Here is a 19,515-nt window from a genome sequence, read left to right as displayed (position 1 = left end):
CTGCGGCGCTTCCGGCCTCCTGTGGGAGCCCGTTCCCGCCTCCCCCCCGTTCCCGGGTCAGCTCACGCGAGCCGCCTCAGTGTGGGGGCTGTAACGGTTCTAATGGTCGGGGCGCGCGCTCCTGTGGGGGTGTGGGGGATTTATGGGGCTCCCTCCTCCCTTTCCCCGAGACCTGAGGGGCCGGGCCGGGAGCGGGGGGTGCTGCTGAGCTTCCCCCGGGCGCGGCGGGGCTGCGGGTTGGGCCCGTGCCTCGCCGTGGGCAGCGCGTTAACGTCCCGCGTGTCGGCGGGGGCAGCGGCCCCGTGGAGACCCACCGGGGGAGCGGCGGGTTCCTGAAGGAGCCCCTCGGTCGGGTTTTCTTAAGTCTCTTACTGCAGGCGATGGCAGCGTGAAACCTTATTGTAGCGATATTTAAGTCTGAATCGAGATAACAGTTACCTAAAGTATGCTTGTTTGGGTTTTTTTCTTTTTAAAAGCAGGTTTGAAGTTTTCTAGATAGTCCCTGGTTTTTACAGCTCACCATAAAGGCTCGGAATCCAGGAGAAACTAAATTAATTGAATTAAGTTTTCCCTTGCTGTGAAGGTTTTCTATGGCTGAGATATTTCTGTGGAAGGAACCCCTGAGTAGGATAGGGCATGAGAGGTCAAACTGTGGCTGGCATGGAGAACGCCAGCATATACAATATGTATGTGCTGCTGCTACATTGTCTCTAGCAATACAAAAACTAGAGGCATATCAAACGTTTCTTACAGGAGCCAAGACCAAAACAAAATCAGGTGGTTCGTCTGTCGCTAGGTATCATGGAATTCCTTGCTAAAGGATGTAGAGGCAAAAGAATTTCAGAGACACTGCAGAAGGGTTGGAGGAAAGATCTGTTTACCAACAGGCAAACCACACTAGGTCAAAGGAATCCACCAACCCAGACGTAACTGGAGGCAGAGACCACTTGGCAGAGCTATATGCCCTGCGCACACACATTTTCCTGTGGCATCTGTTTATCCTCGCTTTGGGTGACCATAGGCTAACTGAACCTTTGGTCTGAACAGCTGTGGTTGTACTTATGTGCCTCCTAAAGTTTCCTAGGTTTCTGGTAAGGGCGAGCACCTCACTGGGAATCTCTCTTTCTGTATTTTTCAAAAAAATGCTGAGAGTTCCATCCCATTATTAAATTTTGGCCAGACAAATTAGTCTGTTCTAAAGTTCTGGGCAGAGAGAATGACAGGAAACCAAATTAGCCGTAATCTAGGAAAAAAACTCAAACATTATGAGGTCTCTCACAAAAGCAGGAGTCCTATATTTGAGATGGGAAATAAGAAATCTTAAAAAATTGAAGGGGCTGATGGATAGAAAAGGCTTCCTTTGCCTTTAGGGCTTTGTGTGACAAAAGGGGATGGCATCTGTTGTTTGAGGCTTTTTTTTTTTTTCTGTGATTTTAACACATTGATTCTTTAGTTGCTGCAATTTTAGAATGAATTTTCATTTTATGTTTGGCTTAAGATGTCTTAGCTTCACTCTTCTCCACTCAGTAAAGAATAACTTGTCATGGAATGCACTTTATCAAAGATAAAACTCTGGGCAAAAGTTCCGCATACTTTTGTCAGAACTCTTGACTTCAAGTTTTTCTAGGAAGTTCAGAAGCTTTTCCCTGAGTCAGGGGTTTTTTTGGATTGGTCTTCAATTCTCTTGTGCCTTTAAGACAAACATGTATCCTAAACTTTCTCTAGAGGAAGAGGAAAAATATTCTAATTTCGATTCTAAATATGGTGCAGTTGAGTCCTTTTACTGTTGAATTGCTGAATTATGTTTCTTCTCAGGTTTTTTTTCTTTTCCTTTTTAAATTTTAGAATTATCCAGCATGTCTTCACTAACAGAAAAGGACAGACCAATTGTTCAGCTGTTACTGAACACTGGCACTTGCCCACGATGTATTTTGAGGTTCTGCTGCGTGGGATCACAGGCGCTTTATAGACATCCATACAAGGTTGGTTCTTTGTATTCCTGATTAGAATGTGTGAGCATGTGAATGCTTTGCACTGCCTTGGAGGAGAAGGTGGTTGTAATCTTGGGCTCCTTGCCTGAGAGGAAAATGCTTTGCAAAATGATTTATAAAAAATGAGTTCTGCTATACTGTGCAATTTTGAGAAGTTACAAGAATCATAGAATATGACACTGTTGTGGGTTAAATGTTATGTTTGACTGAAAGTTGCTTTGTATTCCCTGAAAACACCAGAAAACAGGGCATGTTAGCTTCTGCACAACGTGGCTCTATCACTTTTGAAGCAGAGCAGCTATGACTGTTCCCTCTCTTCTTTTTCCTTTACTGTAATAAATAGTAAATGGGCTGTGGGCAGTGCACTGATGCAGAGGAGAAACCATCTATGATCCAAACTTCTTTGCCTCATTCTTCCTTCTCCTTGGAGTAGAATTGGTAGGGGGATGTAACTGAAGAATTGCGGAGCACAGGTTAAGGATAAATCTTCCTTTTTCAATCAAACATAGTGTTATTAGGCATCCTTTTTAGCTGACTTGAGTGCTGAAATTCAGTGTTCTTCAAATTTTTCCTAGCTGTGCACAGTCATTCTTGCCTTTGTTCTTGTATTTTTGATACTCCTCAACTTGGTTTTGGCAATTTGCTTCTCCTCCATATTGGTTCTCTGAGACCTCTCTCGTTCTTTAGGCTAACTAAACATCTCCATTTACCTGGTCTAATCTCTTGTCTTTACGCTTGCATCTTCTGGTGTCTGTCTTGATTGTTTCACCTTTCTTCAAGTTCAGACTCTCCAGAATTAATTTTTAACATCTTTCTTCCTTATCCTTTTCTATTTTCTGTGAATCATTTGAGATGTGTTCATTCTGTATGCCATCTTTTATTCTTTTGCATCTCTATCTAATTTTCCTCTGAGCTGCAACAACACAGTGACTGCTGTCTTTGTTACCAAAGACCTTTTAATAAATCTTGCTGTCTGAACTGCGTCTTGCCTCTATCATCCTTCCTAAAATTCAGAGACATGCAGGTAATTCTTCTCTCTCCTCACCAGCACACCCTTTAATTTTTGTAGGCTTCTCTCTTTATGTGAAGTTCTCTCTCTATGTATTTAATTTCACTCTTGCCTGCATCTGTTCTCATTTTCTTCTCATACTATACTAGCCAACTGTCTTTCTAGTCATCTGGGCTAATGGAGTTGGAGAAATTAAATTCTGACATAATCTAAATGACAAAAAGGCAATAAACATCTATTTTCATTGGATAGTGATGGGCCAAAGATAAATGCATTTCTGCAAGTCAGGTCTGTAAAATGTTTTCACTCTTCCTGGATAATGAAGAAGTCTGTGCAGCAAAAATCAGTTTCTCTGGATAACAGTTTGAGAGAAATACAGCTTGGAGCTTTTTATTAGTGTAAATGTCTTTTGGTATAAATTCCAAGTTATTCATTACATACACTGAGGCTAAACTGGAGTGGTTAGTGCTACCTTTTAGAATTGTGTTTGTAAGTGCTTGTTACAGCATTGGAGAAAAGAGGAAAGAACAACAGCAGTATGATTCCTCTGTTTGTGTTAGGATTTGATGAAGGATTTAAAAGAATTTCTGAAAAATAATCAAGAAAAAGAAGATACGGTTTGTTCTGATGTAGTTGATCCACCTTGTAAGAGAATCAGACTTGAACACACGGAAGAAAGGCCTGATGATCTGAACCACAATGGAGCCCTCCAGCAGATTCCTTCGGTTAACGATGAAAGTACTGCAACGGAGAGCTCAGCTGTGAAGGTTTGCAATGTGTGTTTGGGAATTCTTCAGGAGTTCTGCGAGGTTGACTTTGTTAAAAAGGTAAAATACCTCTTCTTAGTCTTTCTGTGTACTTTTTCTGGAGCTTGTGTATGTATGGGTCCAACAGTATAGAGCTGGTGATTAAAAACATCATGCAGTTAAACAATTGAGAGAAAAATACCGGAAAACAAACCGAAACGTTTGCCCATTTTGATTATTTGAAGTGTAGATGGCGCCATTCAGCTGTGTACCGCTCACTGACACTGTTTGCATACCTCCTGCACAGCAGGGAAATAAAATTTGTCAGTGGGTTTGGTTTTTTTTTTCACCCAGGCCTTGTCATAATGTAACTTTTTAAAAAAATAGCAGTGCAGGTGCAATGGAATGACTGCCAGGAGCACATTTTCCTAAGAAAAGGACTAGCAGATACATGGTTACATGAATTTAGGAGATAACCTGAGGTTCAGCTGCTTAGATTACAAGGAAAACCTCCCTGTAAACAGTGATCTCTCTTCACTGCTCTTATGTGAAGGGAAAACGAGGAGGCATGAACTGCTGTGCTTTTCAGCTTAACTACACGTTCCTAATAGAGCATGAGTCTGTCTTTACAATGTCCTATTTCAAAAGCCACAGAGGAAGAAAATGTTTTGGTGATACAACAGATTGTAGATAATGGAGAAAATAAGAGTTAGGAGAGAATACAGGCATAATGAGTGTTGCAAATGTCATCTCTGAGCACTAAAATTGCTTGCGTGACAAACTGAAATATCAGCTAGAAGAATCACACTTGCATTTGAGATGTTTAACAGAGTTTTAATAGAACAGAATTTGGTTTAATAGCATGAATATATCTAAAAATGGGACTAAACAGAAAGCATAGTATATCGTTTCTGTTGTTGCAGCACGCGATGTTTCTTTTGGTTTCCATTGGCAGAGTATATATATTTTTACAGAATCCACTTGTAAGACTTGTTTCAGAGTTACTCTCTTGAGTAGCAATGGAAAATCTGACAGCATTTGTTAAGGCATCACAAAACCTGATTATTTTATTAGGAAATCTGAGATGTTGATTTCACCTTGTGAGCTCATAATTCGTCTTCAACATTCACTAAAATCACTGACATTTTAGATGACTGCTCCATGTGTGTTTAATCTTACTTCCAATAGGGACATTTAGCCATCAGCGCTTGCTAGCCTACTTTAAAATGTTCAATGTGTGTTCAGGTTCTTACTTTATTTCCAGTGACAAAAATGGTTTTTTGTGATGAAGAGTGATTATGAATTAATACTGTGGATACCTGTTTGTTCCCGTCTTATCCCAGGATCTTAAACATTTTTATTCTCGTGGAATTGTATCACTGCCATAAAGAAAGACATTCCAAGTCAGCTTGGTGTAATTTGTTGCGCTAAGATTTCAGTATACAATTGGTCTTAGCCTTAAAATAGCAAGTTTAGTTGTTTCATAGCAATAAGGATTTATTGATTTATTAGATTATAAAGTTTATTAGTAACTTTTTTTTTAACCGAACAAAAAAGCTTATATTTCAATGAGTTGTTAGGGATTACTCTGGTTTGTATGTTTGGCATCTATCTGAATGTGTATTAACATGGATTTACAGTGATTACGCTAGAGTAAAAAGATTATCAACTCGGTTCCATTGCTGTGGTTTAATATTAAAATCCTTTCTTTACAGGTGTGCCAAAAGGTTAATTCCGCTGACTACCAGTTCACTAGTTTTGTATTTTCTGTGTCGCTACCCCCACAGCTGTCTGTTAGGGAGGTAAGTGTTTACACATATTTCTTCATAACTGAAATGCGTGTTAAAGAAAGTAACTGTGGAATGTACAAGCTGGAGGTGGTTTGATTTTTGATTGCTATTATTTAAAAAAAAACAAAACAAAAACACATGCTAGAAGTGAAGTCTGCTCTCCCCTTCCTTGTTGGTGAGTATTATTTTAATTAATAAAGCGTCTGAGTCGCTTCAGTTTTTAGTTAGCCCAGGAGTTACTTTACATCTAAAAATCTAAAAGGAGTTTCTTTAAACCCTCGGTGTATTGTTCCCTTTGGTACGGATGCCAGCTCTGCTTTGTGGATCTTCTCAGAGAAGGAACTGCACAGCTGGTGCCTTTCCTGAAATAAATGATAATTGCTAGTGCAGAATACAAATTAAGAAACTGTTCAGCGTTTTAAATGATGTGAAAATAGGTGTTTTAATAGTCACCTGTCTTGGGCATTGTTGAAAGTCTAGATTTGTAAAACTACAGTTTATAGCAGTTGTAAAACTCCTGATTTTGATGGCAATTTTAATCAAACTTAAATTGTTTACATTTCAGTCATTTAATTATAGAGGATAATGATAATGCAGAGGAGTGTATAACCCTGGTCTTTTTTTCTTTTTTTTCTTTAAATTGAGGGAGAATACTAAGCATAGTGTAACTTGATCGATAAAGCAACAATTTTTGCTTAGTTGTGAGATGTTTTATGATGTTCCCCTGCTTTCTGATATAAAGTGATGCAAAAATACTCTTCTAAAGGGCAACACTTAAATCTTTGTGATAGATGCCTGCTGTGGTAAGATGTAGTAGAAGCTTCAGTGAACATGGCAGAAAGAAGTGTAGATGATCTCGGATTTATATATAAACCTTTGGTGAGGTCTATTCTCCTCCCACACAGTTTGTTAAATAATCTACTACACTTTCAGTGTTGATTTATACTGTTAGTTGTGGCATCTCTGGCAAATGCCAGTGTAAGAGCTACGTTGTGCTAATGTATGTTCTACTTCTAAGTCTTCCTGAACATAAGATTCTCTCCTTCCCATCTGAAGTTAAGCAGAGTTGGTGTGTTTGCTTTTGTGTCTGGTAAAATAATACCGGAATAAATTGCTTTGTGCTTTCTGGCTGGATGAACTGCCCTTATTCCCCTTGGATTTTATTGTCATCTAAACAGTGAAATATGTCAAAAAAGCACTAGGCTGGGTGAGTATATGAATGCACGTACGTGTGCCCACGATGCTCTGTAAAACTACAAATGTAGGTCAAACTCACTCCAACTTTATGCCCAGTGTAAGCTTAAGTGTTTAAAAAAAAAAAAAAGCGCCTTATTATTTTTAGGGTACTATAGACCAGGTCTTTTCTGTTTCCTCTACCTCTGCTAGTCACTACTGAGACCTCCCTTATTCATTAATCATTATAGCCTCGATGAGCAAAAAACAAAGCGATGCACAAAATCTTTTGGCTAGAGTCCCAACAGCAATTCCCATGTTCCCATGTTATCAAGTTCTTAATCCATTTCCATTATGCATTTTTAGCTTGACAGCTATAGTTTATCTAGCTTTAAAATGACCTCTTTTTTTTTTTTTATCCCATAGCTTAGCTATGTAATGATGGAGGTGAGGAAAGAAAAATTTGATGCTGCTCTTCTTCCTCACCCTCTTGGTGGTCTTTGCCAGAATGCCTCGGTAGAGGGTGTTATTGCATTGCAGTTCTAGCTCAGTGACGTTCTCTAACTAATCTGAACAAGCAGGGCAAGTGTTTCTGTCTGCTTTTGAGGCAGCCTTGGCTGTAAATGGAAGCAAAAAATAATAGTTTGCTTCAGAGAGTTCCTTTTGCTGATTGAAATGTTGATGATACACCGAGACTGTGTGGACTGGGAAAACTGTCTTGGCAAATGCAGCTGGTAGAAACCCAGATTTATTACTTTATAATAACTTTGTCTTCTAAGTGCAGTAAATTATTAGTTTGATAAAAGGGATGAGATGTAATTTTTAACCTGTCCATCTGCTTCGTTCAAGGTATCTTGTCCTTATGTTCAAGCAAACAAACAATACTACAGTGCTTGGTACAACCAAGGGAATAAAGTTGTGGTGTGAGTCCAGAAATTAATAGCTGGAGTGGGATGAGTGAGTAGGAAGCTCTAAAACCAGATCTGTTGTCTTTGGAAACAGTTTTGGTTTGCCTGGGAGCAGGTCTGCATTAGGAAGTTCCTGCTGTCCTTCTATTCCATCCCCTCAGTCCTGCCAAATTCTAAATGAGGTGTTTGTGTAGCTGTGCTCTAACTGAAGGATTGAAAATGGGTGATGGTGGAGAAAGAACCTCTTTACAATCATGGGGGTTTATTTACAACCTTTCTGTTTATCACTTCAAAAAAGAATTGGTAAAAACTGTTCCTGTTTTACAGTTACAGAAAAGCAGGAAGTAATATAATATTTCAAAATATCTCAAATATCTCAAAATGCTTTCTTTTGAAAAGAGGTCTTGTGTTAAATTCTGCTTTCAATTCTTTGAACTGCACTGTACAAGAACATACGTAATTTTAGCATAAAAGGACACCCCAAAGACAGCCTCCCTCCCATTGACCTTTTGTATGACACACAGATTTTCTCTGACTTTTTTTTTTTAACAAAAAATCAGAAACTACCTTTTAATATTGCCTTCTACTAATTTAATGATGACAATTGTCATCCTGCCAAGTCTAAAATGTACGATAGGAGCTGAAGAAGAGTGGGACATAAAATTGACATTGGTGTAGTATTTGTATCTGTAATACAAAGAAGCTATCAACTCTTTCCACAAGTAGGATACTTGATTAAAATAAATTCTAAATACAGGAGTCCAAAGTTTATGTCAGACAACTATATTAGAATATGAAGTGAGTCATGCCCTTCAAAAGGGTGACTGTTAGCTATGTCTGTAGTCTCGGTTGTGATCCATCATCCTGGTACTTGCTACAAGGACATGAATGCAAATAGCATCTGTAGTCATTACTCCCTGTAGGACTGTGTGTACCTCATCATGGAATTCCCCATCTCGGAGCTCTTTTCTAATACAGTGAAAAAACGCCGTGGCTGGGATTGCACATGGTATTTCAACTGTTGCTGCTGTGATCCCTCAGATAGCATTAGAATAATATCCTGCAGCTTGTAATCAATATAGTGCCTGAGCCAGTGTATTTCAGAAATATATTTGCTGTTAAGCATTGCCCTGCAGGCTTGTGCTCTGTAATGAGCATTTTTCATTTCCAAACCACTTCACAAACATAAAGTAATTATGAAGTAGAGGGATCTGATCTGCTGCTTCACATACAGCTGGGAGAGAGTGGAGCAGGGGAATGAAGGCATAGGAGTTGAGGGGTTTGGCTGGCTTGGTGCTTGAATGTGGTTTGGAATTTGGGATCTTTTGGCTTCTGTGCTCACAGTACCCTATTCTATTGTTTCCTCTTAATTGAAGGGGAAAAGTAATTTCTTGAATTCTCTTTCAATTTTGAAGTCAAGAGAGATGAGATGAAATTTGGCCTGTGGTCTCATTTTAGCATAGCTACTTAGATCCAGAAGTTTTCTCTATTTTGTAATTGTACCCCCGTAAAACAGGGGAAAGGAGTGAGATTAGCCACTTGACTGAGTACCAAACCTACATGCGATTTAAATCAAGGTGTATGAGATTTTTTTTTTTAAATTGGCATTTGTCAAATGCAGATTTCTAGACCCAGTTCTATGGCTGTCATATTCTCTAGTTCAGAATTATGTTCAAGGAATTTCAATTGGAAACTATTTTTCATTTATGATTGTATCTGGGTTATTATGCAAACAAGATTACAATATACTTCATGGTGTTTTGTGAAGCAGTCTTACTCCTACTGACTACGTAGGCAGGGTAATGTATCACAGTGAGTTTGAGTAAACAGTATTCCATCAATACAACTGTATTTATTTTGTGCAGTAGCATGCAGTTTTGTGTATCGAACAAAGTATGGGTCCTCCATCCACCATCCCTCTTTCCCCTTAGTATTTCTAGCACTGTTTTTAGGATTCCCTTATTCTTTTAGATGACCAAAGGAAGGGTAATAGACATTTTTCTGATAGAGTTCCTCCGTCAGCATGTAAGAGAGATCTGTGATGTGGTTCCTTCTGATATCATTGGAAAGATGATGTGATCCTGGCGCTGCTCCTTTAAGTTTGATAGATGTTTTCAAGCCTCTTCATTAGATTATTTCCTTGACAATAGATAATCATTCTTTCGACAGGGTTTGGGAGGAGGTTATTCTTAAAGCATCAGGTATGAAGAGTGAAAGACAGGGAAGGGATTTAAAATTTTGAAGAATTTAAATCATCGATTTCATTGCTTTTGAGATACCAACTCTTCTGGACATTGCATATGTATATGTGGTTGTAGGACAAGTGTATGCAGTCACCTTTCTCTGACACTTTGCTAGTAGTCTGCAGTTCACAGATTGGAAATGACTAATTTTGATTGTTTTCCCGATAGTTGTTTCAAGCCAAACAACTTGATTTTTGGAATTCATCTTCAGTGAGGATGGTGAGACTAGGTGTCCAGATGGTGTATTGACAGTACAGGTGCTATTAGTTAAGTGGTGTCCTGCCAGTCTTAACGTCTGTTGCTGTTGTTAGTAGAGGAAGAACTGAAAATGTTATTGTTGTTGCTTCATTGTAGGAATTTTGGAGGGGAGTTTTTCTCTTCTTATTAATTGCTTTTGCAGCGATAGGCATTCTGTTGAAACGGAAACATTGTACAGGTCTTCTGAGTATCTGTGTCCAACATCACTTCTTTTTTTCCGCTTAATTAAAGACCTAATAGAAAAGCCATTTGAGGTCAAAGTTAAAATTCTGGTTAACTGTAATGCACTTCAGTTTAGTAAGGTACATTTTCATTGTGATGCAGAGAATAGCAGTCACTCTCGGCCACACAGAGACAAAATTTAAAGCCTGAAGCGCTGAACAATTACTACACTGAAGTAATAGATCATTTTGTGGAATCATTATGTCAGTACAAAGAGAAGTGAGTGAGACTGCAAAGAGATGCACCTCTAAAATGTTTGGTTCCCCAGACCAGAGTTTGGGAAAGAAACACTTTTGGAAGCTTTTGGCATGAGCAATGTTGTTTGGAAGCCTTCAATTTCTTGATTGTTGTTAATTTTGTTCAAGTCTGTTAGCACTGCACTGATTTGATGGCTGTTGCTCCTTTGTGCTTACTTTTGTATTTTTCTATTGTCCTTTCATACCACTGGTAATTTTAATTCTGTTTTTGATCTTTGTTATAACTATTGTTAATTCTTATATTGTTGAGTTCCATTTGTTGGCTGTGACACTTAAGTGATGGTTCATGGTCTTCTGTCCTGGGCAGTGTCGTATCTAAGGGGTCTGCTACATTATGTTTCTTTACATATATAAGGCTGCTAGACAAGAGTAGAGTTCGAGGAAGTATTTACAATGCACGGACTGAGGACAATCAAGCATTAGAGCAGGCTGTCCAGAGAGATGGTGCAGTCACCATCAGGAACTCATCAGATAGAGCCCTGGGCAACCTTGTCTGAGTTCATAGCCAATCCTGCTATAACCAAAAGGTTGGATAGAGACCTCCTGAGGTCCCTGAATTATCCTATGCTCACATATGTAAGGTAAATATTACTTTGTGGAACCTCTGCTCAAAGAAGTGTATCAGGAGCTGCAGAAGGTGGGATTCACAGAGACTCTGCACAAAGCAACAGAGGAGCAATTGGGAAATGAAAAAGGAGAATTCAAGGTTGAATCTGCCTGTGATTCTCAGATTACATTTTACAGCCATTCCTACGTATGGTGTGTGATAAATGTTAGTGAACTCAAGTGTTTATACTAAAAGCTCCCTCTGATTTCTGGAATTATTCCTTCTGTTCCTCAGCTTTCTCATATTCAGCCTGTGTCTCCTAAACTAAGTGGTTGCTTTAAATAAGGGGGCAGTCCTCAGGGCAAGGGTTCATGATTACCATAAGACCAAGTATCTCTTTTATGTCATGTTTTTTATAAGGGATGATAATTGAATTTGATTTTTTTTTTTTAAATTTAGATGTCAAATCAGGTTTTATATACCATCCATGTAGACACTTTTTTTTCCATTTCTCTGTAGGATAGGTAGCTGCTAGCTGCACTTGACTTAGGCTGTCAGAGTCTTTTTTCTAAAGATAGTGTTAATAGCAAGTTTCAAAGTGTGTTTACTGCAGCCTGATCTTTTTTTAAAGCCTCAAAAGGTGAATTGCTAAGTGATGTCTTACAAATAAAAACAAATACCAATTCTATCTTCCAACTTCTAAAAGAAAAAAAAAGCTAAATTAAAATCCTAATACTTTCCTTTTGTCCTGAGTTTTTAAAACATTTTCCCTTCTGCTGACAGTCTCTCAAATTGTTGGGAGTTTTGAGCCTTAATTTCACTTGCCTTTTTTTTTTCCCTCTCTTCTTCCTGGGCATGGCTTGTGACCTATAGCGTGCTGCTTGGCTGCTGGTAAAACAGGAAATGGGGTGAGTAATTTCTTTTGGCAACCCTCATACCACTTCTATTAGAGAGTTCTCCAGATTTAGAGAAAGGAGAGATACTCTTACTATAACTTTTTTCCAGCATAGTAGACATGAGAAACCACTTAATGCACTGGACCTGCAGAGACATGTATGTTAAGAGAAAATTTTAACCAAGCAATTAATGCTATATTTTCGAGGTCAAGACAGTTGCTTTCATATAAAGGTACTTCTGCTAACGGTTGTGGAATATGTAGACTCACCTCCTATGTCCTTGGCCAAGATTTTAACTTACTTTGTACTTTCAAAACTAATCCTAAGGCAATTCAGAATTGGGATGTGCTGCCATTGATTTTTTTTTTTTTTTTTTTTCATTGTCCCTAGCTTTTACTGACTGCCTGGCAAGAACTCTTTTATATAGACACCATTTTTCTATATAAATGTTGAGCAGGCAAGAAGTTGATCTTAGAGTCTTGTGCAGTTTACTTGATGCTTACAAAGGACAAGATGGTTTCTATGCATTGGTGGTTTGTTTTTTTTTTACCTGCTTTGACCTTAATTGGGGTTTCTTACCTCTTTTGCCTCATACTGTGATTATAGCTAACACGTGGCATTTCAACTTGGACTGCAGGCTGTCTGTCCAACTGTACAGCTTCAAGTTAATGTAATGGTCCTGAGAGGTGCCCTGATGCCATCTGCAAGCCAGAATCTTCTTGTACATGGAAGACATCATGAAATACAGACCTCTTCATTTTGTCACTATATCTGGTTTAGCTTACATTAACAGTGACTGAAAATTGTTAGTCAGATAATGGTGAAAAGTCAGTAATGTAGCAAGAAAGATATTAGCGCAGTGGGTGCATGTTAGTTTTGAGTCTTATTTTTATACCTCAGAGTTTTGAAATCAATTTAAACGCTTGATTCTTTGTGTACTCCAGGACACTCCCACTCCTGGCCAAATGAGAATGTATTAGAGCCATTCTGAAGCAACGAATTGTCTTTGTGGGCAAGAGGAAAGAAACCCACTTGTCTCAAAGTTAGTTGAGGATACTGAACTAGTCTTTGGTGGAAGCCATCGTCATTGGAAGTACCATTTCAAGATATTCATAGAAAGCTAAACTAAAAGATGATGAATCACTTCCTACTTTGAGACTAATTTAAAAGCAATTGTTTCATTAAAGTGCTTGAGAGAGGCTGAGGCCCTGCAGGGGAAGTATTGCCCACGTAGCCTACCGTTGGTGCCATTTGTATAGGAGGACATGCACTTCGCTCTGTAAGTTCCCAAACAAGTGGTTTGACATCGTATGCTGGCACCCTTACAGGCATCTGCTCCTTTTAACTTCTCTCTCCATAGGTAAAGACACAGGAGTCAAGGCCTGGTCTTGTACCTGCAGAGGTAGTTGAGCCTGTTCCAGCAAGGTCAACTGAGATTGTCATCTGGGCTTTTCCTTTTAGCAATTTGTGCCTACTGGAGCCATGCCCTCCTTTAATGAAGGACTAGGTTGCCCTTTGAACCATAAAAATAAATCTAACAAGATTTATTTTTTTAAAAAACCAAATTATTTTTGTCCATCTCTCTCAGCTCTTCTCCAGGTAGATTCTGGAAAGACCTTTGTAACTTTTGACCAACCATGAAGCTGTGGCATGAGTTTCCTCAGTACATGTTCTGTACATAAAAAAAAAAGAATCTGTATTTAAATGTTAGTGAAAAAACCACTGCCAAAGAGAAACAGGGCAAACCAGGATATTACTTAGGGTGGAAGCTGGACAGAAGGCTCCTTAGCAAGTAGCATGGGTGGTGCCCTGCAGGATCCAGATACTCAGTTTATTTAAACTGAACTAGATGTTGATTTACTATCAGAAGGGTCTCACCTCCATCTACATGTGCCTTTGTCTTTCTTGTGTTAACACAAGCGCTTATGTGACCACTGGGAGAGCTGATCACCTCACTGACCTGGCTGAAAAAAACCACTTTTTTTAGTGGATTAGGGTTTGCTTTAAATGGGATCAATGGACTGGTGTTACTTACTATGCTGTGTAGCGTCAGCATGCAAGTGCTGGCAGGAATGCACGGCCAGAGGCAGGGAGGAGGCAACATAGTCCTATCTGTGCTTGAGCTGACCTTAGCTCTAGTAGCTACACCTTTAGCTACTCCCTGCCGAGCTGTTATGTGTTTATTGGGAAGCATTTCACTTGGAATCCTGGTCTGGCCTTAATGTTTCCTCAGCGCTTTGTTAATTCAGTATAAAGATTCAGCGCTGTTATAGGAGGTCATGGAACAGCCTTTCATTCTTTCATGCCATGGTCTGTATTCTTAGTACTTTTGTCCTTTTTTACTTGTGTATTGCTTGTTTACCTGGCACTAGTTACTTAAGTTTGTCTTGAAATATTATATGTCATGTATCTATCTTTGACAGACCCCTGTGCAAGTTATTATTTCTTTGTGATTCAGAAATCTGGGCCTTTCCTTGGCAAAGGATGACATTGTTCAGCTGAAAGAAGCTTATAAGTGGATTATTCATCCCCAGTTGTCAGAAGAGTTGGGTGTTCCTGCCGATGGAAAGGTGTTGTGTAAATATGAAACTTTTTTTCTCTATGTCTGTTTTTTTTTTCCTTTTTTTCATATGTGTTTGTGTGTGTATCTATATATTTATACACTTATATATAGGAGGGGAAGAAAATAAAAATACATACTTTTTTCCCTCATTAACAGCTAAACAAGTTGCACTGCTCTTATGTTCACTGGAGGGGGAAGCAGGGGGGAAAGTTCTTTTAACCAGAGATCTCCAAGTCCAATCTTAATTTTTGCACACATAGATCATTGCATCTTCTGAAACCATTGCAGTCTTTTGCTACATCTCTTGCTCTTGGGCTGCCCTCCTCCTTTCATCAATGAGACTTTTTCAGTTTTCTCCTTTTCCAGGATCTTTGTTTTCCAGAGGCTAAGGAATGCTCACACATTCCTTCTTTGCTCTCCTATTACTGCCAACACTTTTACTGCTCTGTGAGATAAATTGTTCAGGTTGTTAGCATATTAAATCCTATGGATAAAATATATTTGTGAAACGTACTGAAAGAGGAAAGTCTGGTGCTTGTTCACTTTAACGAATGCTAGATATAGGCATGTTGGAACCTGCAATACCTGTAAGTAGGCAGTAGAAATGTTTTTTCAAACTCTATTTCCAACTTTCAGATTCTGACTAACGTTCTTAAAATGTTTCTGAAATGCATTGACTGAACATGACATTCGGATGTTGCCAGACAAATTCAGAAACACCATCATCTTGAATGTAAAATTTCTGCAAACACGGCTAAAACTCCTGCTGAGGACAAGGCAGTCTGCAGTTTTTACTTGTCATCAGCCATAGGACTGACCCCAGGACTAGACTCACTGAGTCTTTACGTTGATTTGTCAGCTTCCATAATAATTACAGATTGTCTTTTCCCAGGAGTGCTAATTGAAAGCATCCCTTTTGTCTTAGCGAAGAAAGAAACGCTCAGTTACCCTGAAGATGATCCAAGAAGAAACAAACTTCTTACATACCAAGTTAGCTAGAGCTCTGCAACACTTAGGTACTGAGCCACTCCAGACATCATTGTACCACAGAAGTTACTTGTCTAGTGCTCTTTATCTACAAGGCACTTGAATATTAGCCAATCTTTTCAATAGCCCCCTTGAGGTATTCTGGTATCTGAATAACAGAAGTAATGAGTGTTGTTTGCCCAAGGCCAAAGAGGGAATTGGGGGTAGAATTGAGATTACACTAGAGTTTCTGGTCTAGCTGTCAATCCACTAGGACATGTTGCCTTTCTTTGCCCCAAGGCCATCCAGTCATTGCAAACGAAGCCCCTGACAAAATTTTACGGTGGTGACTACTACGGGGTTTTTATCTTTATTCCACGCTCTGCACTGCTCTCCCAGAAGGTTTGTGAAGTTTAGTGACCGTAATAGGCTTTGAGCATACACTGTCTCTGACTCAGTTCCCCCTGTGCAAAATGGGGCCGGTATCTATGATCTGTAGGTCACTCATGTTTTTGAAGTGCTCTCAGATAATCTTTGGTTACTTCAGAAATGCAAATGCTATTATGGCACATGTTTTAATGGCTTTAGATGATGTAGAATACATGGGTGACTTTTTTTGTCTACCTCTTTACTGTTTTCCTAATACTGCAATAAGGATGCTTGAGAATATCATCCCTGTTTGTTTAAAAAAAACTATTACCTTCTTTTTTTTTTTTTAAATTTAGAGTTTGTTTGAAGTTAGCGTGGTCTTTGCTCACCCAGAAACAGATGAGGAGTGCCATTTCCTGTAAGTTTTTATATAAATAACAAAAGATCTCTATCTAAATATTGTGCAACATTGTTGGTTTGGATTTGCTACAAATGAGAGTGTTTATAGAGTAGAATGCGGCCTGCATCTAAACTTCCTCATAATCAGATAGAGTTGCAGAGCTCAACGTTACACCATCTCTGGTTAATTCTGTGCTTTAAAGCCAATAAACAAAGCCATCCAGAATTTTGATTTGACCTGGAAGGAGAAGGTTCAGATAAATTGTTCAATTTCAGCCCTTTTCAAAGTCATTATGCTCTTCAATATAGGCATATCATTAAAAAAAAACCATTCAAATCATATAGTGGCAGGTGGGGAAATCTTTTGAGGTCATGCCTAGGTTTTCCTGCTCTTACAGGAGACATGGATGGAAGGGAAGGCTTTCAAGTGAGTTAATCCAATTTAGCTGGTTGATTAAAACAAACAGAAGTTCCCTGGCCGCTACGTGCAGTTTTTGGGCTGGCCCAGTAGGCCATCTGCTATACACAAAGAAGCAAAATATTTCTGTGAATTTAGCTGCCATTTAATCTGATTTCTCAAAATCTAGCTCTAGTGTATTCTGGATAATTAGGTTTGTTCTTCCTGTTTGCTGATGCTTCCTGGAAAAGTTAAATTTCACTCAGTTTCATCACTTGTGCTCCTGCTGCAAGTTAAATCTTAGTGTAGAAAGAGGCTCAGCAGAAACTTCTCTGCTGCATAATGAATTCATCTCTTGAGACTAGAGATTTCCTTTGCAGCCTTTATATATTTCCCTGATTTTACCCCTTCTGGCAGTTTGTGATCTTTGTTTGAATGCCCGATCTGCCACCTTCTTGGCTTTCAACAACCGCATCTTTCATTTGTCTTGGGGTGGGGAATGAGGGAGTGCATGCTTGGTGACAGAGCAGGTATTAGAAAGAATGGATTACCAGTGTTTGCTGAACATCTTTCCTTTCCAGCTTCTTCAAGACTGGGCAAAAGAGGGAGAAAGTAGCAGGGCCAAGCTACAATTCTAAATAATGGTACCTGCAATCCTGTAAAAAGTTGAGTGTTTCTGGATCCTGCACCCTTTTGTTCTTACTTATTTAATTTTACTTGGTCCATTCTTGTTTTCTGTAGTGCTCTTCCTTCCTCTGAAACCTCTCGGCTCTTATTTTCAGCTCTTCCTTCCATCCTTTTTGTGACGTTTCAAAAATATTGATGTTGAGCATGTTACGGTGCCAATGTTAACGCTCCAAGCAGAATAGTTGTAGAGGTGAAAGCTGTAAAGAAATTCCAGTCCACCTTCCAACAACTCAGGTTTATTCCATGTGACCTGACAATATCCCCTTATTTGCCTTCTCGTTGTAGCATACTTAAACAGCAATTAACATTTTAGACATTTTTCTGTCTGATTTAATTACATGGTAGTTTCTCAGGCATCAAGGCATTCTGCATATGTGAATGGCTGGCTCTGGGCATATTCTGAGGCAATGGTTTGGTTTCTATGTAAATATGGTAAATTTGGCAATTATCGTGGCTTTAGTAATGACAGTCATGTGTTTTTGTGAAAGCCAAGTAGGATGTTGTCAACCTGGAGAAGTCCTCTGGGTATGCTTTTGGGTGGGATTTCCAACTATGACATCTGCAATTTCTCATCTCTCAAGCTGTTCTTACACAATTACGTGTAGGTAGGTGTGCTAAAATGACCCTTGGTTTGAGATGGAAATTTGAATTGGCTCTTGTTAGCTTATGCTTGGAGATTTATATTTAAAGGTAAGGTGATGCTGAAATTCCGGAAGAGGGAATTTGCGATGCTTTGTGTCACAAACTGGCCAGGCAAATTGCTTGTATAGAAATGACAGGAGGTCTGACCTGCTTCCTTGTAGTCTGAAGTATTTACAGAGGCATTGAAAAGCACCAGCAAGAAATGATAAATTGTGTTGTAGGCTAGAAATAATCTCTAACTGCGTACATAGAAATCCACTAATACGAAGAGCAACTTCCTCTACAGTACTCAGAAAAACTGTTTCACTGACTTGGCTTTCACTTTCGTGAAACAACCAATAGTTTCCTTTTGAAGAGGCAAAGCACAAATGGGATTGAACACCTGGGGTTACTTTTTCTGTAATAAATTGAATTTTCCTGTCCAGAAGCAGCAATTTGAATCTCTAGTTTGTAGTGTGCATTGTCAAAGAACAGCAAGTGTAGATTTCAAGATGTCAGCAAATCTTGCACAGAATTTCAACATTCATCATGACCTTTATTGAGAAGGATTGGAAAGGACTGAAAGCTAAACTTCTTGTGTGCTTTTCCATCCCATCTCAAAGCTGAGACACATTTGTGTCGGTCGGAGCAGAAGAGGCTCACGCAGCTTTGTCCTTGATTTCTCTCTAGATCAAGCAACACACACCTTCCACCATTTGTGGTTTAGGATAAAGTTAATTTTAAAATCTGCTCTGTGCTAAGCTTTGGAAGTGAAATACTGGACATATTGGTACAGATGTAAACACACTATGTTTATAGGTCTGTCTGTTTATTTCTTTTTCTGTAAGAGTAGCAGCTAATTTTCATTTCTGTATTTAGAGCCACAGCCTGTCCAGACTGTTTCAAACCAGCGAAGAACAAACAGGTAGGATCTCATCGTTGTTGCATTTCTTTTCTGACATTCAGAATTTCACAGCAGTAGCTACAACAAAGAACTTACCTGGGTATTCAGTCAATGTTTCATGTCTGGTTTTCCTTCATCAGAAATCTCTCTAGTTTTCGATTGTCTGAAAATAAAGTTGTCCCCTTTATTCACTTAACATTTCTCTGCTTAGGAAGACTAAGAGCTTGGCACTTTTCTTTAGGTCGTTCGTTTTCCACACTGTCTAAAGGCCATAATTTTAGGTATGTTCTCTGTAAATACCTCCCTTAAGATCCAGGAATTTGATTGTCATGCATTAAAAGTAGCATAAAAGATGATCCTTAAGCTCTCTGTGGGTGAAACAGTTCAGATAAGTCACATTGTGAAGATGAGACTCCACAGCCAAAAGAGAAACGATCACGCCGCAGTTTTCATGTCCTCTGATCTGAATGAAAGACACGATACATTCAGGATGGTTTTATCCTGTCTACCTCTGGAGGAGGGGAGGAAAGAAAAGGGACCTTGTCACTTGTTGCAGACCCTGAGCACGC

At 39.1% G+C, this 19,515-nt stretch overlaps 1 protein-coding gene across 7 annotated transcripts in view; it reads left to right on the top strand.

The window, feature by feature from the left end:
• The window catches only part of PUS10 (pseudouridine synthase 10), a 36,123-nt gene that overhangs the window by 147 nt on the left and 16,461 nt on the right, over positions 1–19,515 (top strand). Inside the window, exons 1-8 of one of the 7 annotated variants that reach the window (XM_074817173.1) lie at positions 11–56; positions 1,846–1,982; positions 3,561–3,827; positions 5,462–5,548; positions 12,018–12,052; positions 14,499–14,610; positions 16,295–16,356; positions 18,922–18,967. In XM_074817173.1, coding sequence (XP_074673274.1) covers positions 1,857–1,982; positions 3,561–3,827; positions 5,462–5,548; positions 12,018–12,052; positions 14,499–14,610; positions 16,295–16,356; positions 18,922–18,967 — 735 coding nt within the window. In that variant the 5' untranslated portion in view covers positions 11–56; positions 1,846–1,856. Of the gene's footprint in view, positions 1–10; positions 106–383; positions 444–1,845; positions 1,983–3,560; positions 3,828–5,461; positions 5,549–12,017; positions 12,053–14,498; positions 14,611–16,294; positions 16,357–18,921; positions 18,968–19,515 lie in introns of those variants that run through there. The other 6 variants (XM_074817172.1, XM_074817171.1, XM_074817170.1 and 3 more) reach the window with 6 other exon arrangements.

This window comes from Strix aluco, chromosome 3 (assembly GCF_031877795.1).
Source record: "Strix aluco isolate bStrAlu1 chromosome 3, bStrAlu1.hap1, whole genome shotgun sequence".
NCBI lineage: Eukaryota > Metazoa > Chordata > Aves > Strigiformes > Strigidae > Strix > Strix aluco.
The sequence above is the reverse complement of the archived record's forward strand: the minus strand, read 5'-3'. Positions and strand labels throughout refer to the sequence as shown.